The 22,860-nt window shown below is 42.5% G+C and overlaps 2 protein-coding genes across 3 annotated transcripts; one reads left to right on the forward strand and one right to left on the reverse strand.

Moving 5' to 3' along the window:
• Positions 1–5,041: 5,041 nt before the first annotated feature.
• LOC118415324 (fos-related antigen 1-like) lies at positions 5,042–8,745 on the reverse strand. Its single transcript, XM_035819831.1, has 3 exons — positions 8,475–8,745; positions 7,304–7,525; positions 5,042–6,695 (listed from the first exon to the last, which is right to left on the reverse strand). Exons 1-3 carry the CDS (start codon positions 8,577–8,579, stop codon positions 5,949–5,951), a joined length of 1,074 nt encoding a protein of 357 aa, XP_035675724.1. The 5' UTR covers positions 8,580–8,745; the 3' UTR covers positions 5,042–5,948.
• A 150-nt stretch (positions 8,746–8,895) lies between these two features.
• LOC118415307 (rhodopsin, GQ-coupled-like) lies at positions 8,896–22,373 on the forward strand. Of its 2 annotated transcripts, XM_035819821.1 has the most exons (6): positions 8,896–9,661; positions 19,288–20,038; positions 20,568–20,734; positions 21,088–21,235; positions 21,417–21,749; positions 21,965–22,373. In XM_035819821.1, the coding sequence occupies exons 2-6, from the start codon at positions 19,751–19,753 to the stop codon at positions 22,199–22,201; spliced, it is 1,173 nt and encodes a 390-aa protein (XP_035675714.1). In that variant the 5' UTR covers positions 8,896–9,661; positions 19,288–19,750; the 3' UTR covers positions 22,202–22,373. The 2 variants fall into 2 exon arrangements, with proteins under 2 accessions (XP_035675714.1, XP_035675706.1); XM_035819813.1 differs by lacking the exon at positions 8,896–9,661 and having other exon boundaries at positions 18,463–20,038.
• The last annotated feature ends 487 nt before the right edge of the window (positions 22,374–22,860 follow it).

A 22,860-nucleotide genomic window follows, 5' to 3' on the forward strand; every position in this document is an offset into this window, starting at 1 on the left:
ACACACACGCACGCACACACACACACATATATATATATATATATATATTGTAGGGCATATTGTATAATGCATAGGCAGATATAGAGATCTTGTTGCCTTTTACCCTCTGTTGTGAAATTCATATGTCGCTATATGGTCTCAGCACTGTTATATCCTTTTAACCTGCTTCCGCTACCTGTAACCAGATATTAGTTTGTGTGTAGAGCTTGTGTTGTATAGCCGACTAACATGACTACTGGGTGCTAATCAAATGCAGATGATCTTTAATCACGTAAAAAACATACTGTATCCAGGAGCACTATGCTTTTTCTGCGAAGGATAGAGACACCATTAGAAAGAACTGAATGTAATCAGGAGCCAAATGTACCAGACTTTAAAAAAGAAATCGAAAAGTAGCATATCTAGGATCTAGTTGCCGCGGTGACAAAGACTGTTGATAGGGCTAATGTGCAAAAGAAGGAAGTTCTACAGCAGTCGCCCCGACTATATATCTTGCAACACTCGCAAACATTCCCAACACCGTTTCTTGAAACCATATAGACGCGTTCCAATATGTGCTCCATAACAGGTGACGTCCCTGGTGTATTTCAGGACCTGAGCCATCTCCTGGACCTGACCTACAGGACGTTGACACCGGATGCATACGTCACAATGAGATCCTGACCTGCCTTTCTTTCTGAGGCTGGTTAGTCTGATTGTGAAGAAATTGTATCCCTTTTCTGCCCCCCAAAATCTAAAGCAATAGAGAACTATGGTTCCATGTCCTCATCATACCTTCGCTACCTTTTAGTAGTAGGACTGACGTATCATTGTATATTGATTGATTGATTTTGGCATCTTCTCCGTGTGTGTTCAACGTAAAATTGTCGTATTATGACCTATTATCTGAGCAAAGAAGGTTATTCTATAACATGTCTTGATTTGCATGGTAATGTATGTTTGACAATATTCATATTTACTTATTAAAGTTCCAAGTGCTGCGAATATTAATTTCCCGTCATTTTCCGTCTATGGTATTACTATTATACTATTTTCTCACTGAATATGCAAATCAAGTCTTTATTTGCAGTTCAAAGATTCCTTATTAATTATGCAAATTAGCTACATAAGCTACCTGCATACTAAAAATTACGACGATCTGTCAGCCCTTCTTGAATCATCATCTTTCAGAAACTTTACAAAAACGTTAACGGCCCTGTAATTCCAGAACCAGTCGCTAAGGATGTCACTTCTACCAGAACCAGTCGCTAAGGAAGGAGGTTATATCAGATACAAAGCCAAAGGGCATCACACACCCACGAAATCTCCTGAAAACATGGTAATTTTACGATGTTTTTATCAACGTTACATGTATGTGAGTGAAAGGTCACTTGCGTCCATGCACGGATCCAGGTCATTCTTATATCAACAAACACCCAGGGTGTGTCAACACGGCGCTGGTGTGACGTGAGCGTTATCATAAGCAGGTTACGTTACGTCTCACCGGTGGTCACAAGACGGCTATGTCAGGTCTTTTCTCGGATATACATATAACATGAGTTATAGAACGGAGCACATCAAATATCTTGGAATGTTAACGAAGTAGTTGGATGGATCTGATATGAGTTTTAGACGTGCAAGCATAGAAGTACAGCACAAAATCGTCTAGTAAAACTGAGATAGAGTACTAAAATGATCTTTAGTTACATATTTGGCTTACATATACTGTTATATATATATATATATATATAACAGCTGCAGCCGCAATGCTGATTGAGTGATGATAGACAAGACTTACCCGTTTATTTGCTTTTGTACATGTCATACTTAAGTGATTACAAACACCCAAACAAATTACAAGGCAGGTTGTAAATGGACAATAATCTGCAAGCAGATGCTGCAAGGATAAACCATGACGTTCATCTAGGCCTTTGCTTTCGTAACCTTATCTAATCTCCCGCCTTTGCTTTGGTACAGTCTTTTGCAAAAAAAGGGGGAGCTAGAAAGCATCACCCCTTCCAACATCTGCTTGGAGATTACTGGTAGATACACTGGACTCATGCAATACCGACGTACTCCGCAGGCAGCGACCTGCGATGAATGTCGGTCAGTCGGAGTTTTCTTCAAGCAGAGATTCAGTCCCGAAGATATAGTAGAAGTCGGAATTTTTACCGTCTCTCTCTTCTCACAGAGGATAGGAGCGAGCAGGTAAAAATCCCGACTTCTACTACTCTGCTTGGAGTCGGAGATCATCACCCAGACATAATATAAAGTTCATGACATTTTGCTGGACACGCCGTGACAGGAAATGTCGTTGCTTCTCGTGCGATCAACATGGTTTTGCCGTCTTCCTGACAAATCATAATTCCTGTTTGGAAATGTGTACTCTTTTCTGAGCCCTCAGACGTCGGTGAAGGCACGTCCGACGTGGACTAGGGATGCATACTACGTCCTTTTTTTCAATCCGCGTGTACTACGTTTATACAGGAGCACCTGATACTATCGCCAATGGTAGCATCTTCATCTTCTGATTGGGTTTCCCTAACACCCAAGATGGGTGGGTTATGTATGTCAGGTCCTGCAGTGACTCATAGTGATTCGGCATATATAACTTACAAAACTTGCAGTTGTTACCTCCGGGAAGGCCGCTCACGTCCAACGGGGTACTGTTTCTGTCTATTTCTGTGTATATCTTGACCCATTTAAGAAAGTTGGCATCTTGGTAGGTATTGAGACTGAGGTCTTGATAAATCGTTGTGATTTGGGGTACCGTAGCAGTATCTTAAGATACAGTAGAATCATAGACCGACACCCCCATCTTGAAAGTAGTGGGTGCCTGTCTAATGGCTAGCATGCGCTTACGCAAGCTCTAATTTACGTAGGTCTGTGCCCTACGGACTCTCGTTGAATAAATAGCAGAACACAGTATTTATCCGCGACCAGTGGTAGTTTGGGCACAAATTAGTACGCAATAGAACTTGAAAGAGCGCTGAAACTTCTTCTGTGCACGTCATCGAGGCTAACAGAACTGTTGTAGAAGAATATGCCTGTTTTGATACAGTATTATGAGTTGGATTGTTTTGTATGTTTGTTCGGTCAGGTTTGAATTTTCGCATGAATCCCGTCAGTGTTACCGCCATCTGCTGTGTGTCGGCTTTAGTATGAGACCTCTACTGGGCAGGTGAACGAGCAAACTTTCACTCAATTTCACATAGCAAGTCGTGTAAATTACTTGTGCACCCTGCTATAAATTGGAGGCGTCGAATCTCCTCGCTTTTGGGCCCTTAACCACGTACATCCGAAAAACTGTGTTCTGCTACCTTAACACAGATCGGGAAAACCAGTCAAACATGACACAGCTTACATCACCATGACCTCATCGCAACCGTCTTACTAATTATCTCCCAGCGACATCTACCGATTGCAAGACAAATCGCTAGTAAGCCTTGGCCACCTGCTTAGTAATATCCAGAATTGAGTGTATTGATGCTATGCAATTTGCAATATTAATACAAATCAGAAAGCGATCAAGGGTGTGGAAAATGGTCATATGAAGTGATAAGAAAACGTTGTAGTGCCCGGTGACTTTTGTGCAGTTCAGTCCATGTATGACAAACCGCGGCCGCTGCTGCCGAATTGCCTTCGATGTTGCCTCAACATATCGAGGAAATTAATCAGAATTTGCAGCATTGTAAAAAGGGAGAATTGATATGGAGATTGTTCTAATTCTAAAATGTGATGACAAGCATTAAGAGTTTTTTATGCATAAAGCCACGGACCATAATCCAATAATCACATTGTCGCATCATGATCTAATTGGCACAAAGTCATTATCTCAGTAATTGTTGTCCAACTGTAAAATCTGGTTAGGTGGGACATGTTTCCACATTAAGTTACAATATAAAAGATGACATCATTACGTGATGTCAGCCCCAACAATAACTGCTTTAACGACCGCAACCCTCACACTAACTGACTGCCGCTGATGGGAATGTCAATTTTGATTGATGTTGGTCATGAACAATCCTCCGTCTCTCGGACACGATTCTCGATTCTTGCCAAAACTAAACCATAGAAATCATAGCGTATTTCTTTACTGCTGCAAGGCAAAGGGGATGATTTACCACTCTGGCTGGCTGTAGGATGGTTACCTCCCCCTTCTTTATCTCGTCTTGTAGAGATTAAATATCTATAACGTTACCTCTATCTCTTTGGAGAAAATATCACACTTCTTTGTCAGTTTCTAGCGACAATGGCTGGGCTCACAACATTCATGACATATGCTGACGTCATGTCTTGCAGAGACCTTGGAGGCTTTGCTGCATTCTCAGGGGAGTATGGAGTCGATAGAAACTTTATTATGCAATATGACATCAACCCTTGCCTCCTGTGTGCATAGCTGTGTTTTTTTCCAGTCAGTTTGAACTACAGCAACAAAGTTCACTACCACGGCGGTGAAGACATGCATCAGATAAAATTAGCGTTGCAGACGAGTATACCGTACTGGTCATTTACATATGTAATGTCACCCACAACTTGTGGCTAAATGATGAAGGTGATTTACACAAAACGCGATGAGTCATTACAAGGCAGTGGGAATATCCTACAACTGTCCGTTACAGGCTTATCTAGTGCGATGTGAGATTTGACATGTTCCACTACCCACGTCTTTCCTTGCCCCCATTGTTAAGGTTCAGGAAGAGTGAATTAGAAACTCCTGTGTAACTTCCCTCCTCCTTTCAGTGAACTTAGGCACACTCACCATTTTTGATGCATTGTAATAGATGTAAACCATCTTTAGTAAATGGTTTCTTTCACTTGATTTTCTTCTTATTCCTTATCCTATTTAAGTTGAATTCCGCCCACAAACGTTCCTTCCGCCCCACCCTACATTCTGATCACAAGGCATTCTTCTGACAACCATTGCCAAGTGCTGTCATGCATAATCATACAAACCCATCAGATTTGTCTCAAGAATACTTCTTGTATCTAGTAGTAAATGCCCTGTATTTCATCATAAATGATACCAGCTTAAACTTATTAAAAAAAGGCAGAACAAGAGTTAAGTATCAGTCAACTTTTATTTTATCAAAATATAATAATCTGCATAGACAAAATGCCTGAATAAATAACTTAAGTGTTTTAGCAAGAGAGCTGTCCAAAGAACATGCCTCTCCATAGTGACATGCTAAATGATATCATATTTAGGTATAAATATCAATGGCAGTACCCTCATACATAATTAAATAAGTTAACAAGTCTCTTGAAAATAAATAATCTGTTTTGCATAATAAGAAGTAAATCACTCATCTATATGTCAAATTCCTCCACTTCATCATAAAAGCAATAAATAGCTATTTGGTATGTATGAGTCATACCACATATTATATATACAATGACTGCTCATTGTGGGGCATAGAAACAATGCCAGGCAATAAAAGTCCTGAATCACACTTTGTTTTTGGTTCACTTATGATTCATCATTAAAGAAGCCCTAAAATGTCCATGTATGGTATTGCACCAAACCCAAAAAGAGAAAGTGACTCGCCATGTGAAAGTAGGGCATGAGGAAAGTCCCCCTGACATTGAAAAACGGCCATGGTTTATCCACTTGGCTGTGGACTAGGGAGCCATCTCTGAGTCACCACAGTACAATGTTCCCTCCCTGCTGCCCTGCAGTCCAGCCCTGTGCCCTGAGAAGTTCCATGTTACCGGCACACTACTTCCCTCCGCACACCCTGGCAGTGTCCGCAGAATTGCTACCAAATTACGCTTACAACTCTATTTTCTTGGCCATGTCTGTTGGCCCTTCAATTTTCATTTTACACCTGAAATTCTCATACAAAATCTTTTAAAAACAAATAGTAGGTCTTTGTACATACATTTTTGTAGATTGAACAATGCTGGTATAAACAATATACTGACAACAGTATTACAAGTGTCTTTGTAAGTCTTTAAGTCGTGGATAATCACAAGGAAATCCACCTAGGTGAGGTAGCTTCAGGTGTGCTGTCGCTGGCAGAACCTGAGCTGGAACGCTGCACCTGCTGGGCACAGGCCTGTCCCGAGGTGGGGAAGGGAAGGTCCAACGTCTCCGTGACATGGGGATAGGTGAAGAGGGAGGTTGTCATGGAGACGGGGGTTGTTGCCATGGTGAAGGGGTTGGGCTCGGCAAATACTCCATCCATGTTTGGGATGGTGGGCGTGGTCAGCGTTGCCGACGTGGTGAAGGTGTCAAAATCACTGGAAGCCGTCACAATGGTGGGCGTGTCCAGGGACGACATGAAGGACTCCAGAGTGGTGGTGAGGTTAGGCGTGGTGAGCGTGGGCGTGGTCAGGGCGCAGGTGGTGATGCTGGGTGTGTTGAGACTGGGGGACGTGGTGATGGCAGTCAGCGGGAGGGTCAGGTTAGCAGGTTTGGGGGAGATGGATTTGCGGCCAGGGCTGCTGGAGGGGGTGATAGTGCTGTCAGAGTCCGAGTCTGTGCGTATCTTCTTGCAGGCAGGCTTGTGTGCCTGGAGGATGAACTGTAACTGTTCCTTCTGAGCTTGGAGACTGGCAATCTCAGCCTCCAGCCCAGCCTTCTCCTCCTCCAAGTCTTCAGTTTGTGCGATCAGTTCTTCAGTAAGATCACGGCGGCGGTTGCGGCATTTGGCTGCAGCCAGCTTGTTCCGCTCACGGCGCACACGGCGCTTCTCACGCTCATCAAATGGCAGCTGTAAAACAAGGAAAAACAATTTAGTGACATGTTGGATGGTGATTCTGCATGCTAGCCTAGACACATCCTACAAAAGCTTGATGTACACTATTGACTGAACAATCTCTTATAAATTGGTTTTAATTAAATCCCAGGAAATTCCATCAGGTATTGACACAATAACCAAGGACTTCCTATACAGGCTGTTCCTCTGTTGTGATAAGAACAATTACACCTCTCTGTAGTTCCCTCAGCTGACCTGGCACAGGAAGTGGTGGGTGGGGAGGGGGTGCATCTCTGTCCCCAATGGGGGTCACATATTCCCATGTCAACAGGAAGTCATTTTTGACACACAGGAAATGGAATTTGGGTGAGTGACCTTATAAGAGGTCATTGACACTAAGGTGGCTTATGGTATTGAATGGATGAGTGAATCTTTAATATGGAAGTTTTAAACTTGTGTCTTTGGGGAATAATCCTGCACAACTCTATGGAAAACTTAAAAATGGATTGCTTTTGTTGTCATTTTTTTTTCTAATGTGGTATTAGACTAGAGACCTGGGTTTGGTACTCTGTGACTTAAACTGTAAACGATATTTACACAGAACTTTAAGGTAATCAACCCACCTCATGATCTGGGATGCGTCTCCGTCGGCGTGCTGCGGCGTCCAACAACACTTTGATCTCTGGGCTGTTTGCCACGTTGACTGCGTTGGTGAAAGCTGCAGGAGTGGCAGAGTTGGAGATGGCGTTGGAGGTGGTGACCATCCACTGCATGGTTGGGTCTGACGCAGCGTTGGCCAGTGTGTTCAGGTTGGATGTGAACTCGTTCCCAGATCCAGCAAAGTCCTGTTGAAATGAGAGGAAGGGTTGTTAGCCTTGCTTATATAAGTGTGTACACACACCTACATACTGTTGTCTATGACATATCCTGTCTCATGTATCCCTGCCTGGAAAGTTCAGTGACAACAATGACAGCCCCTCCCCTTCCTCTGCATCATAATAGTTGTAACATTATACATGTTGGTACCTTTCTTGTAGGTGAAAGTTTGACAGTCCTTTACTGCTGGAACTTTTTTTTCCAAACTTAACTAGGGCGTGGCCGTACTTTCTTCTTATAGCACACGTGAATTATATATAGTCTATTTCATAATGTTCCTGTTCCGGAATTCCGTAACGTCATGATTTCGTCACTCCCTTTCCTATTGCGTTACTTCGGCCACATACTAATAAACTTGTCGATGTCAACACTACCAGTTAATACTTTGAAGGAAATGAGTTTGTTATTTTAGACAAAAATGATTTGTGGGCAGTTCTGACGTACTTAGGGCTGTGAGGTTTTCGTCTTTCTGTTCTATTTTTTGGCGATATTGATGAAGCATTGCGCACGTGTAACGTTACTATATAGTGTTCACAGTTACGCAATCATTTTGTAAGGGGGAGGGGGGCGCCTCGCTTGTGGCGCAGCAACATCAACAGAGTTACGAAGTTCATCGCGTTCAACGACAGAAGAGTGTTTTTGTTAACCTTACCTAACGCAGCTGATACTATATTACGAGAGTGTAGACTATGGACATGGTAACTCAAATGTTAAAGTTTACCAGTAACTTACTAGACTCTCACTACGCTGAGGCGAGTTGTTTTCAACCTCCTTGGTTTTACATAGCGCCAAATACAGAATGTGGTTTGACATAAAAGGAAAATTTTTATGTGAAACAAAGTGTTAGATTTTCGCTGATACATGCAGTACCAGGCTGGGCGTGTCACTGACAGACACGACAGAAACAAGCGAACGTACCTGGCTTGCTGTAGTGGCCATGGACGAACAACTATCGTCGGACATGATAGACGCGGGGCTGCAGTGGCCCGACCCGTCCAGCTCTCCGATCAGCTTGCCGTACATTTCCGAGAAAGTCTGGGTAACCGTGGTGTCCAGAGAACTTCCGTACACTGTGGGGTCAAGTAGGCGGTACCAAGCTTCCGGTGTCTTGTGGTTTTACCGAAGGTTGGTGGGCAGTGTGTTCTTCGTGAGTCACTCGTTTGAAATGAGGAGTGGGGAAGCCCTGCATATAAGTTATACAGCGAGTACTCCATGACGTCACTGACGTCATGGTTTAAAAATAGCCAGGCCCAAATAAGGTGTGGTGGTCCTGTGATTGGTCACGTGTGATGACGTACGTAGAATGTTCTGGATTACCAAGACTGAATCACCCTGCGCGATCGATATGCGGCCTGCTGTGGCGGCAAACCTCCTCTCTCTTCATTTTGATAATTTATTTTGTTGTTTTGATGATTCATACCTTCCAAAAAAGGCATCAGTATGGCATTCAGACTTACAACTTATCCCCGTGTATGTCCCGACTTCTAGACCGATTTTGATCTAGTATTTGATTCTCCCAAGTGTTGTTTTAGTTCTGACGTCAATCACCATGGGGCGTGACGTATGTGTTTACAGTTTATTTGTCGCTACCTTGGCGGCGGCCGTGGATTGTATTGTTCTCAGTACCCTTAGGCACAAATAGCTACGTGTGGATTTCATTACGTAAAAACCTAGATACAATTGTTGTATGCGTTTGTTGGGGTGGGGTGGGGTGGAGATACACTCCCCAAATAAGCAAATTATTGTCTAATCATGACCATATATGTACATACCCGACCGGGCATCTCTGCGCAGCTAATAAGATATTCTGCGCGCGAAAACGCCACAAGACTCCACCGGCCAATGGTGGTAGATATTCAAAGCACTTTAATAAATATTTAATTCTATTAACGTCGAGCTCCGCTTCTTGGAAACCGGCGGTGAGCCGGAGCCATATGTCCTGGTGACGCGCTGTGCTCCTGATGAATTTTGCAGGAGGCTTCCCGGAAGCCGCTGTGGATGGCCATCACAATTCCTTATCGGGTAAAAGAGGAGGCGATAGAAGGCTGGTACCCTTCATAACTCATTTTACCTGCCACGTTTTTATTCTCGATTCTGCAGCCAAGGTATGCATACTATGACAATGCACGTTATCCCACATTTATGACCATTTTTAATTTTACATCTAGCGTTTAATAGATCGATATAGATCTACTGGGGTTAGAAGGATATGAAGAAAGATTCTGTGCATGCCTGGCACTGTGTGGCAGTTGAGAAGTACTAGGTCTGTTTTGAGCAGCGGCACTTGGCCCACAACGTAACCGTTATTTCTGATGTTCTGACCAAGAAGCTGTGACTAATATAACTTGCATTTTATTTTGTCGCAATTCTAATATTAAAAGTGGTAACCGTGTTAGTTGACATACCACGGCCAAATGCGTTTTAATCGTCAAATGTAATGGTAAAATTATGTCAGCTACTCGACATGGCTTTTGGTTACATGTCTTTTTTTTCCTTTCTTGCTTTCTTTTAAATCTGTCTTCTAAATCGCCAAAACATAATAATTAATAAAAAGCAAAATGATTTATTGTCTGAAGAGTTTCACGCATAAACGCCATACTATTTAAACATACATGCTTGGTAGAAGGACTATGACAATTCTAAAGAGTCTTTATAAATCCATTAGACAAGGCCACAACAAGTAAATTGTATGGATGACATACGCGGGCTCATTAAGTTTTCCTACATTTCAGGAAAAATCTAAAAACTATTTTTTTTTCTTTTCGGAGATGGTCAACATGTGATGTAGCCGAATGATTGTATTTGTAGAAGTGACACTAGCGAGGTAGTCATGACTGTGGTGAAATAAGTTGGATGGTTTTAAAAGTGGTAGCACTCATAATGGAAGTCATGAGTGAAGATTATTTGTTGCCAACTTAGTAAATGATACCAGTCTACCACATTAGTGTCAATTTTACTTCATTATAGTTCACTTCTTGAGTACAGGAATGGAGTATTTATTGTCTGTGCTACCATGTTTTGTCACTTCAATTCTTGTTCCAACGTTTAAGGTGTTTATTTTGACAATCTAGCCGTCTTGTGTTTTTGCATTTTGCCGCCTTAGCGGCAAAATGCTCTGAGGCCAGAATAGTCGCCGTTGTGATGTTGAGATGAACGGACCTGTTCAATCCATGCCAAACATTTCTAAACCTGTTAAAACAGGCATTTTTCCAACATGTTCGCACTGGCGCAGTGGTTAAAGTTTACGCATTCTAAACCAATGCACCCGGTTCGAATCCGGGGAGGTAGATTTTTTTTTCTTTTTTACATCCATTAAAATACTAATTTTTACATGCATTTGGCCACACCAATTTATTTCTTTGGTTAACGGATTCGCCGCTTCGTTTTTTTGCCGAATAGAAATAAAAATTAAAAAAAAAACTTAAAAATGCCCCGCAACAGAGCTCACTCAAAAACAGGCAGTGTAGTGAAATTTGCTGCAGTTCACGCAAATTTTAACAGGTGGCGTCTAGATCTAGATTCAGGCACATATGTGAATCTCTCCATGCGCCAATATCAGGTTTAGTTACTCTGTTCTATTTATATGACATTCTAATAACTAGAAAAAAACGTTCACACACGCAAACATTGGCAAAATGCCAGCTTTTTTAAAAGCACTTGTTTTTTTACCCATCTTGTTTTTTTCGCCCTTTATCATTATTTCTGCAGTGTGCATAGGATGTCGATATCATGTCATCCATAAAAATTACGTACTTGCCGTGGCCTAAGGCTGTCATACTCATTGTAAGCAGAGGTCCAACCACGACCCTCCCCTGGCAGGTAATGATGAAAAGTACAGACGTTTACAAACGTTTTCTGTTCTACATACGGTTAACAGCCCAAGCGGCGAGTGTTTTTATTTTCTATTTTTTTTTTTACAATGCTGTTTACACGCTGTCATGGTACTATTCGTAACACTAACACACTGTCATTTCCAGTCACAGCTGGATTTTATTTTGTGCTGCACACCGTTTCATACTCAGGCATCTGGTTTCGTGTATGTATAATTGAAACTTTTGATTTTATTTGCAGATCATTTACTCCATATGAACGGGTTTGATGGTTACCTTCATGCAGCTTTTATAATAGTAAACGGTTACCTCTGTTACAAGGTCTAAGTATGGCAGAGGAGTCAGTCACACTTCTTAGAAGATGCAAATTCAGTCTTCTATCATCGATATCTTCCCAGGGGTTATCCGTGAGGACAGTTTAATTTATCGTCGATATCGGCCCATTGCTGTCGTCTGGGTACGTGGTTGTAGTGGTCCTCTGCGGCTGCGCAGAAAACGTCACACCTTGACAATGGGCGGGGTTCCGGTACACCAGGATATCCACTTCCGTACAGACATCGACTGAGAGTCCCCCAAAATGTAATTGGGTTGTCGGGGAGAACACCTGACCATGGTAAGCACGTGTTTGTGTGTTTGAGGAGGTTGGATGTTTCATACTGGTGGAAAACACCTCGACCATTTGAACACCGTCCCGTGAAGCCGCCCAGAGTCAGAGAAATTAAACCGATAGGAAGATGGAGAACGTATGTTCTTACAATTACAAATGTTATTACTTACCAAACACTCAGCAACAGGTTGAAATATAAGGTCTTTATTAGTTCAATTTTACAAATTGCAGGTTATACAGGTTATAGGTAGTAGAGTCATATAAAACCTTTTGTAATTGTAATGTAACATGCATTGGCATAATACCGGCCATAAGACTTATACTAGGGTGTTCAGTCACGTGACCTGACCCCAGCGAAATCAGTGAAAACACCCTGTGTTGCCACTTTCTGTGGCGATATCTCAACAATTTTAAGACCAATATACATGTACTATACATCAAAATGAAGGGAATTTAGTTGTCAAAATAACCTGTAAATGGCTTTAAAATACATGATAAGTGCAAGGAGATATTTCTGGAAACGTGCGGCATATGCCCCCGTCTCCGGGCCGGGGCGGCGCGGGCCGGGATTTCGGGCCGGAGCCGCGCTGACACCGTTCCATATTTGGGCATTGCCAAGGGGTTTCCCTGCCCATATAAGGTATTATTCGTGCTTTTCCGGCAAGAGGAGGCTTGTGGGCGGAGCTACGAAAAATCCCGAAGTTTTTCGACCACGGCAAAGCCATACTGCGAGGTGAGACAGTTTTCAATCGTAAAAATTTTCAAGAATTTGAAAAGTTATGAATCTTGGATTGGGATATATTAAAATACACATTCTAAGGAATAGTTTGATGTGTGGTTTGTGTAGTTTTGGTGAGAATTAGTGCCTTGGCTTGGACGAGATTGTTGAGAGGTCGCGTCGGCTGCTGTCGGGGTGGGAGGGGGGCGCACGTGCGCTCACATACGCCGGAGCGGCTGGACAGATTCTATCGTAAAATTTTCGTATAGTTTGTCAATATGCCGACCTGGGATTCTGATATAGTGAAAAATACATTCTTGTGAACAATTCTATCTATAATTTGTGTAGTTTTGAGTAAAATTAGCGCGCCACTTTGACGAAGAATGTTGACTAAGAATAGCGGTACACGTCGGCTGCACCGTTTACGGTTATATCAAAACACAACTGCGTTCGTAATTTCTATTTGCGATTTCACTATTTTTCTCATCAGTTACCTGTTTTTTTCTGCCGAGAATGTTAAATAAACAACATACATTTAGTTTATAACTTCCTATCTTGGGGCTTCACTGTACCATCTAATGTTGTTGATTTCTACTTCTGGAAAATCTAGAAACTAACTAAGTAAGAAAGTCCTTTTTGTACATAAAGTAACGTTAATTATTTTTTCCTACCACTTAAAAATCTAACCATGTTCTTCATTTGGCAAAAGATGCAATCTAGGAAATTTATAAATCATTGACAGTTTCATATTCACCATTTTCAATGAAATTCTAAATCTATTTTGAGTTCTCTTTGAACAATCAATATTACATTACTAAATATCATTTTAATTTCTTTCCTTTTCTTCTAGAACACCATGGAATCTACATCTGATGGTTCCGTTGCTACTGACCTCGGAGAGATGTTGGTTTCAGATTTAAAACAGTTGATGAGTTCACAAATAAATTTGTAATCCGCTTATGCAAGCTGCAAGGCAACGCATCTGTCATTTCTGTGTTTAGCTACGCAGTTAAAGCAGCTCGCTCCTTTGGAAATCGTGAAGGACGTTGAGAAAGCTAAGGACAACTCCCTCCGAAAACGTATAAACGTATCAACTTTATAAAGAGTACCAGAAGCTCTCCAGAAGCAAGAAAAAGGAACTCTTGGCCAGCTTCTGTAAAACACAGTTTGAACTGCCAAAGGGAGTCTCCCACGGCTGCAGCGGCGGAGTCAACATCTACAACACAGTACAAACTTAGTTGTACACCACTCTTACCTGTAGCAGTCCTTCTCGTGACCTTGTAATGCACATGTACCTCCTAGTTATGGTCTTGTGTCATACATACTGCAGGTGTATGAGTTGTACACAATATCTTACCTGTAGCAGTCCTCGTGTGACTTTGTAATGCTCATGTAACTCCTAGTTATAGTCATATACTGCAAGTGTTGTATACCATATCTTATCTAGCAGTCCTTCTAATGTAACCTTGTATCTACTAGTTATAGTTACATTTGTATATATCATACATACTGCAAGTGTAGGAGTTATATACCATGTCTTAACTAGCAGTCCTTTTAATGTAACCTTGTATCTACTCGCTATAGTTACATTTATATATCTTCATACTGCAAGTGAAAGATTTGTACATTTGCAAGGATATGAGAGGTAAAGTCATTGAATGATGTACAATTAAGCAATAATGAAGAACAAACACTTTGTACTGATGGCTTTTATGAAGCCAGGACTCCTGTTGTAAAGCACCTTCCATCTTTTCACACTTGCAATGTGTGCAGTGGCTGCCTTGGGAGTGGAACATTCACAAGTTTTTTTTTTTTATAATTGTATTGACCTATGAGTGTATGGTGGTGCTGTAATTTTCCACAGCACAGGCATATCCATGGAAGCAAAACAGCCCAACTGTGTATCTTTAGTAACCTGGAAAATAGGAGAAGACACTATGTGAGATTTCAAAAGAAATTGTAAATGTAAATAGCTGTAATCAAATAGGATCTGTAAACCCTATGATTCACATTCCAATATATCTATGTACATATCAAAGTCATGATTGTTCTTTCCATTTTGTCTCTTTATTGATTTAATCACACTAAATACAATAAGGTAGTCAGTTTACAGGTGAGTTTCAATGGGAAAACGTGTCTATTTAACCAAAAAACAGTCAAATACTGTCCCTGCATAAATTATGCTAATTGAGCCTAATTTATGCTAATTAGGCATAATTTATGCAAATTAATGAAGATATGCTTCATGCCAACATACCCACCGAGTTTGAACATCATATGACCAAGTGATGTTAAGATATATTGATCCAAGTGACAAAGCAAATTTCTTGTAATTCTTCCCATTGAAAACAATGGGAAGACGGTTCCGTCCTTGACCGCATTGACCCCATAGTTAAGGCCTTTGTTTCTTGGTGACCCAAATCCTTGATTTCCAAGAAATGAAATTCTTGTAACTCCTCAACCATACATCATAGAAAGATGAAATAAAAAGCATTGCAATTGTCAGTTCTGGCTCTATGATATGATATAAGTATCAGAACCCTAGGACAAAAGACAATTTTTGACCTGAACACCCTACTTATACCGGCCGATAAAAAATAATGCAATTTAAAGAGATCTACACATGCAACAATAGTTATTTCTGAGGTATGCACACTTCAGACATCCAGGTGTCCAATACATCATTTACAAAGCATCGATTACAATGCATTCGAAGACAACAAGGCGAAAAGTTTTCAGTATCTTTTTCAGGACAGGCAGCTCGTCGTGGGACGAACACACCGTCACATTCATTGCCAGATTTGTAGATCATAATTACACATGCTCACGGCACAAGACGAACATGATTCAACAGCAATCTTGAATTTCTGTTGGTGACCTACAACTCATGTAAAAGTGTGAAGAACCGTTGCATAATATCCCGGATCTAAGACTGAATGGGCAAAATTGAACGTACGCAGCCATTTTCCCGCCATTTTTATATCTACGCTAGCAGTAAAGTGTTACGTCACAGCGGTTGTGACAGACAAAAGTTAAATGAAAATTCTTGACAGTATACGTCCGTTTTCTCATGACATTTTGTATGCTCATGCAGGTTTATGTTTTATGCATTTACTAACAGAAAATGAAGGAACATGGAGGATGTATAAAGGTACATAGCGACAGTTAATTGTGCCGTGTTTCTTCCGGCTGGTATTTTGTACCCCCTCTCAACCACGCGCCCGTTCGCCGTGTACTTCCGCGGCGTGTTACGATTACGATATTACGCTTTTAGCAACAGGAGTGGCAGAAAAGTTACACAGAAGAAGTGGCAAGGGTAAGCTATAACAGCAACATGTAACTGGAGAAAATGATGCGTTGACAATTTGTCAAATCAGTATGGCTAGAGAAATCGTCGTAAACGTGCCGGTATTATGATAATAGATGTTAACAGCATGTCCTGGTAGATTTCGCTCGGTAACTTAACTTTTGTAGCTGCAGGGATATTTGACGTTTCAAATCAAATCAATTGGATTTTCTATTAAATCCGCAGTGTGATACTTGATACATAATTGGCTTCTATACTGGTTACTCCCGTGGTCGACTGTCTGTCCATGTTGCATGGCCGTGGTCACTCTCCAAGCAGAGGTTGGTCAGGAAGAGTGTGACCTACTTCTCATGTGTTAAGTTTTCTTTCTGTCACAATCTTCCCCAGCAATCTCTGCTTGGAGAGTACAGACGTGGTACGACAGAGGGACCCAGCACAATAAACAGTAATAGTAGCAGTATTCCTTGTTTTGGTCCTAGGTAACTTGAATAGTAGTAGGAACCGTTGGCGTTACTCTGAAGACAACCTATTCTCAAGGTGCTAGGCTCCTTTGGCTGGAAACCGATGAAAGGTGTATAGATACAGGTTAGTTATCCACTACCGAACACACGACATCATGAAAATGTACGTATAGTCGTCGAACAGTAAGCCATCAAGATGTCTTTGCGTCTTAATTTATTTGTTCATAACCTCCTTGCTTATATAGAAGAGCGATGAAGTCATTTGCAAGCGGCGTATTTTACATGGAACGTCTTTGTTTTATAGGCAACGTCGTGTTTTATGGATGAAAATTTTGTCAATAAAACGTTCCTTCATATTTCACCTTGTCTTTTATTAAACATAGAATTGACATTAGAAAAATGTAAAAACCATCAAGACTGACTTATCAATTGATAAATATAAAAGAGAACAAATGTGACTGAAACCTTGCCAGGAGAAGCCAGAGGGAGATGTTGAAAATCGCAAAAAGTAGAAATAAACGACAGCCCTGCGGTGGAGGCTAACCCTATTTGTTACCAAGGAGGTTATATAGCTGTAACCTCCCAATGTTTGAGACCATCCGTTTGTACCGTTATTCCGCCATCGAGTATTTGACATGAATCACGAATGCTGTATCAAAGTGTTTCATGAGGATAGGCTAATGGCTAAATAAAAGAAACACTTGCACGAGTGGCTAGTGTCAAGACAGAAACTGAACAGGCAATTTTCTGACTTCCGGTGTCCGGGGGTGTGACGCTGTCCACACCCTGGGTTGTTGACTGGTGTGGGTGTTGGTAGAAAAAGCTCTTTACCTGCCGGATCTGAGGTTGGCACTTCACACAAGAGATCCGGACCAGCTACATACTTCAGTAAAGCCTGCCTAGAGACCACCGCCCACACCTTCCTATTTTCAATCTTCAAACCACGGCATTGACAATGGTTAGGTAATAAGGATACATGCTTCACTTTGATATCACAGAAAACGCCTTCAACACACGCCAATAAATTGGGGTCAATGCACTGTAGATGCAGGACATTCACACCTCACCTGTGTGGGCCTCAGCTTCCTGATTCCTGAGTAGAGGACAATGAACTGTTGTGACGGTCAGTCACACGCGCGTGACCCTGCCACTTCCGGCCACGTGCGTGTGACCGCACAGGTGAACCACAATAACACGGGGCTGGGAAGCCATCTCAGGCCACGGGCCGTTGTAAACAGGAAGTCGTCTCAAGCAGGGATTTTCCCTATAATTCCGACGACTAAGGGGTTTTAACAACCGAGGTTACCAAACAACTTTTACTTTCATTGAAAGAATCTGGTCACATTGCCTGAAGTCATGAACTATGTTTTCGGCTCTTCTCGAATACACTGCTTTCCACTCACTCAGTAACAGACAGTTTGCAAATTTTCATTCTTCCTACATAAAGTACTTGTGACCAACTGAAATATTCCATTGAGATATTAGCACCCTGCTCCAGATTGTCTATCATTTTTTTTTCCATTTAGAAAACGCATCCAGAGAAGTGAGCCAGTGGTCACTACGGAGGATGGTACTCAGGCTACCATGACGGAGGGAATTGAACTTACATTAATCATAAACACGTTTTCTGGGCTATCCATGTAGTTAGTGTACACATTCTACAAGTTTCTAATGACACAAAGACACCAGAGTTGAGTGAATTTCGGTACGCGGTATAATAATAATCATCATCTGGTGTATTTTGCCAGCCAGTAGGTATATATACCCAAATTATGAGTAATGAGGCTGTTTAACGTATTGTACCATATAATCTTCTTGGTCGTACAGTACCAAGTTTGTACTCTCCAAGCAGAGGTTAGGCTCCGGCTGTTTTTTTTAACGTATTTTGAGTCGTTTTTATCCGGCTTTCTATTTTGTATTTCAACTGGCGGTTGCACCCACAGGCAAGATAAATACAAAATAGAAAGCCCGATAAAAACGACTAAAAAAAAAAGTTAAAAAAACAGCCGGTGCCTAACCTCTGCTTGAAGAGTACCAAGTTTGGATGGACATAGGAGTCTCATTGGTTCTACGCAGTAGCATTAGGATAAACGGCGCCCTCACGCGGATAGTTATGCAGTTCATGCATGTACATGTCGCCACCTTAAAAATAGGGCGAGGCGGTCGCTACGCCAGGCTGTCTTTTGTGTTAGCCGCTCCCCCATGGACGTCATCACATGGTGGTGCCAGACACGATTGCTGGTGGGTACGCAGAAGTACCTACGTAATCAGCCGTGACGTCACAGCTACTGGTGTGTATCGGTTGCCAAGCGGCGGCTTAGGGCTAAACGTACAAAGTGTAATTACCGTGAATCAACATGGCAAGCATGCATGACAAATAAGGAACAGTCCTTTACAGAAAAGAGGGTATATTGAGCAACTAGGAGCATTTTCGGAGGCAAAAAAACTGTTGAAAATGATAAATAAAACTTGTTTAACGCTTTCATGTCTAGACCTAACTTTTTGTGAGTAAGTTCATTGCTTTCAAGTGACGGTAACAAATCACACCGAAGCTTTGCACAGCAGAAATCTTTATGTTAACAAACGGATTGGTTCCGTCCCACTTGGGGAGGGGGGTAGAGGTCCAAAGTGCAGATAGAAATCGCCAATGAAAGTAACTTTTGAACAAGAAACTACTCTCTCTCTCTCTCTCTGCGTCTCGAGGTCAGAGCTGACAGTCGGCCAATCGTGGCTTGTGATCCCGGTAGCGAGTCTCTATAAGATACCATCGACCTCAAGGACTGTTGCGATTGTCTACGTCTCTTCCAGTTTCAGAAGGGAGGAGCCAGACTAGATCTGAAGATTACAGACAACAGGTGGTTGATTTTCCGGCCAGGTCATCCGCGACGAATACGGTTCTCCACGACGCCTGGATACCCTGCAATCTCGGCTCAGTTGACGCTCTTTTGAAAACAGCTGCAGATGATTCAGTCCTGCTCCTGTGAGTTTTTTTTCGTTTCACAGGCGTCGTCTTCATCAATGCACCATCACCTACTGGTACATCGTGGGACACCACAGCCTTTTGCACAATGTCGCTATGATGACCAATGATGGTGCCCAAGGTCCCAGTGTAGGTGTTCTGCAAGTTTTAGTTTGACCAGTTGCTGTGACGAGATCTTGTGGTCACGGGAGCTAGAGAACGCTATCAATTTTTAGGTACCATTCCGTGAACTGTGTCTTAAAACTGACTCCAGAACTACAACGAGACGTCTGCAAGGAAGAAGGTTGCACAATGTCAGCGACTACCACCAGTCTTGCGGTGGGCTCCATCCTGAGCTTGGTCGCCCTAGCTGCTCTCGTTGGAAACGTCCTCCTGCTTGTAGTTTTCGGGCGGTCTCGCCGTCTGCACGCCTCCTCCCCCACCACCTGCTTCATCGCTAACATGGCGGTGGTGCATATCCTGGCCGTGCTACTGTGCCAAGTCCCCACCATAGTGGCGGCACTGTCTGGAGTCTGGGTCATGGGACAGGCCATGTGCATGGTGCAGACGTTCTTCCGCACACTGTCATTGCTGCTGCAGGTTTGTTGACTTCGAATTTTTTAAGCGGATCTTTTCTGCTCACATTTTTGACGTTTATGCTTTTGCAGATCTGTCTTTCTATCTATCATTGTCTATCTATATAGGTATAGTCTAATGGTAGTTCCATTGTGTCATTAGAGCAAAATGACATAAACCATACGCTGCAGGCTTGTTGAAAGTGTTATTTAATCCGATTCCCACTATTACAACAATTATGACAGCGCAAAGATCGCTCTTACACTCGTCGGCGTATCTTTGAGTTCGAAATCTTTCCACCTAGTCCTTGGGTGATCGATCTGATGATGAATAAACAACAGTCTAGGTACAGCAAGTCGTTTAAGTACCGATTCTTGCCATACATTTGCAACTAGATAACACAACTCGTCCTCTTCATGCAAGCTTATAAGGTGTGTCACATTGGAGACAATGTCAGCTACCTTCTATCATACACACGTATAATGCATATTACAGTACAACTTCATATTTCCTCCTCATGCAAGCACATAACGTGATTTCAAACTTCCCCCAGGCCCACACACTGTCGGTCCTGGCCTTTGAGCGGTACCTGCGGATTTGCCGCCCGCTGAAACACGAGGAGGTGTTCAGCGGCACGGTGGTCCTCATCATCCTGACCGGACTGTGGTTCTGTGACACCATCATCGCTCTCAACCCGTTCTACGGCTGGGGAAAGATCATGTAAGGCACGCTGTTACCATCTTGTTGAGGCGCCAAGTTCTTCTTGCATTGAGCACATCGTGAAGACGATCGATTTAGCCAGCAAAACGTGACAAGTACTCGTATCTCTCCCAAGATCTTTTGAATATCACTGTTCTATTTTATCAATATCTATAAGCGTTTTTTCGGTCACATTATCAGGCAAGCGAGAGTGCAGAAACATTTCGGATGTCTGTCAGGTACAATAGATAAACCGTTTTCTATAGCACAGTATAAAACGTAATATCAAGTAGTATTAGTAAGCACAAACCTTCAATTCAGTATTTTTTCTCAATATTGTATTTCAAAGATCATTACACTGATGTGATCCCCAGGTACGACCCGGAAGGGTACACCTGTGATCTGGACTGGGTCAAGTCGGAGTCGCTCCTGATCTTCACCACGCTAGTGGTACTGGTGGTCCCCCTGGCGGCCTCCACGGCCTGCTATATCGCCATACTCAGAAAGGTCCTGTTTCCACAGGTATGAAAACGCACTGAACGTTACATGTGTACTTTGCGTAAAGCATCCATAGGGCACTCATCACTCTCACATACTCACACAAGGGCCACACACTGAAGACAGGAGTGGGAGGAAGAGGGAGAGTTTTGGGGGGAGAGACAAAGACAGAAAATGCTTATTCCTCTTTATATATCGCTCTCAGGTATTGAGGCTACGGAAGAGGGTGTCACCTGTCTCCACCGCCGATGACGAGTCTCCCAGCCTAGAGCAGCAAAAAGTTAACAACAACCAGGAGACTTACGCCGAGAAACTCCGCCGCCAGGAGTACCGGCTCCAGAGACTCTTACAGACACATGAGATGGGTTCAAAGCCTGTAGCGGAGAAGCTACCATCAGAGCTCAAGGAGAAGGGCAGGGAGGGCCAGTCTGAGTCGGACAGCGAGTTTGAAGACTTGCCCCCTCCCCGCACAGAGATGGAGCATTCCAGGAGGGAAGCTGAGCTGCGAGCCTGGAAAATGCGACACAGGCCAAAGGAGGTTAGTCGTTAGCGTAAAACTGACGACAACCTTCTTTTAGGCTGATCCGTACTCGTTAGACACACAATTAAACGTTTTGACGATTGCAACACGTCATGGAGAACAGAACGAAAACCTAACAGCTCAGTATGACAATCCTTGGACTGTATACTATTGGCTAACATTTTATGTTGAATTTTTAATACAACGTTAGTTATCACCGGTTTATTCTTCAGGTCGCTTTGGCAAAGACGACGCTGTTGCTTGGCGTGGCCTTCCTCATCTGCTGGGTGCCATACTTCATTGTGACGTATGTGGAGTCTTATGCATTAGTGAACACCGCAGTCGGGACCCTGATCGCCCTGGTGCTGGTGCACCTCAGCACAGCTGTGAACCCCTACACCTGCGTGCTGCACAGTCACAAGTACAGGCGACACTGCAAGAGGACCCTGAGTTGCAGGAGGGCGCTGTAGCACGGACAGTGTATTGGTTGTGTTGTGTATACTGTATAGTCTGGATATTACAAGCTACCACATAGCCCAGTCAATACCCACTTTATTGATTTCTGTACATGAATAAACTATAGCACATTTTTTTCACACTATATGCTCTGGGGTAATTCTGACCCATAGCTTCGCCTTAAAAACTTTCTTTTGTGTTTATGTGTGTTTCATAAAATATAATACCCAGAGGAGCTTATTTTGATTTGCAACGGCTTTCTTTAGAGCTAAGGATTTGATGTATCTAACATCAGTGTGAGCTAGCTGAAACACTAGCAATCTGTCGCCTCGATGAACTCCATCAAACGTTTGCTGCTGATATGGTAGGATGTACTGCTTTCTGTCAGCTGTCGCCTCGATGAACTCCATCAAACGTTTGCTGCTGATATGGTAGGATGTACTGCTTTCTGTCAGCTGATGAAAGGTTGACTAACCCGGGAGATTAAAAACTTCTTAAATGAAGTTCTTTCCTCTAAGATAGACTTTTGACTCCAAATCGATATTGGTTAGGTAGATCTAACAGGATTATTTTCCTGTCAAAATAAATTCTAGAGAAAAAAGATTATTGGGTTGGTCAAGAGCCAACAAACAACCTAAGTACTGCTTTAAGTGCTACACAATTCACAAATTTC

Source organism: Branchiostoma floridae, chromosome 1, assembly GCF_000003815.2.
Source record: "Branchiostoma floridae strain S238N-H82 chromosome 1, Bfl_VNyyK, whole genome shotgun sequence".
Classification (NCBI taxonomy): Eukaryota; Metazoa; Chordata; class Leptocardii; order Amphioxiformes; family Branchiostomatidae; genus Branchiostoma; species Branchiostoma floridae.

Excerpts from the sequence above, each read along its gene's own strand:
- LOC118415324 (XM_035819831.1), bottom strand. The coding sequence starts at position 8,579 with ATGTACGGCAAGCTGATCGGAGAGCTGGACGGGTCGGGCCACTGCAGC. Across the intron at positions 7,526-8,474 it reads TGGCCACTACAGCAAGCCAG|GACTTTGCTGGATCTGGGAA; the intron begins GTACGTTCGCTT and ends TCATTTCAACAG. Across the intron at positions 6,696-7,303 it reads GACGCATCCCAGATCATGAG|CTGCCATTTGATGAGCGTGA; the intron begins GTGGGTTGATTA and ends CTTGTTTTACAG.
- LOC118415307 (XM_035819821.1), top strand. The coding sequence starts at position 19,751 with ATGTCAGCGACTACCACCAGTCTTGCGGTGGGCTCCATCCTGAGCTTG. Across the intron at positions 20,735-21,087 it reads TACGGCTGGGGAAAGATCAT|GTACGACCCGGAAGGGTACA; the intron begins GTAAGGCACGCT and ends TGTGATCCCCAG. Across the intron at positions 21,236-21,416 it reads GAAAGGTCCTGTTTCCACAG|GTATTGAGGCTACGGAAGAG; the intron begins GTATGAAAACGC and ends TATCGCTCTCAG.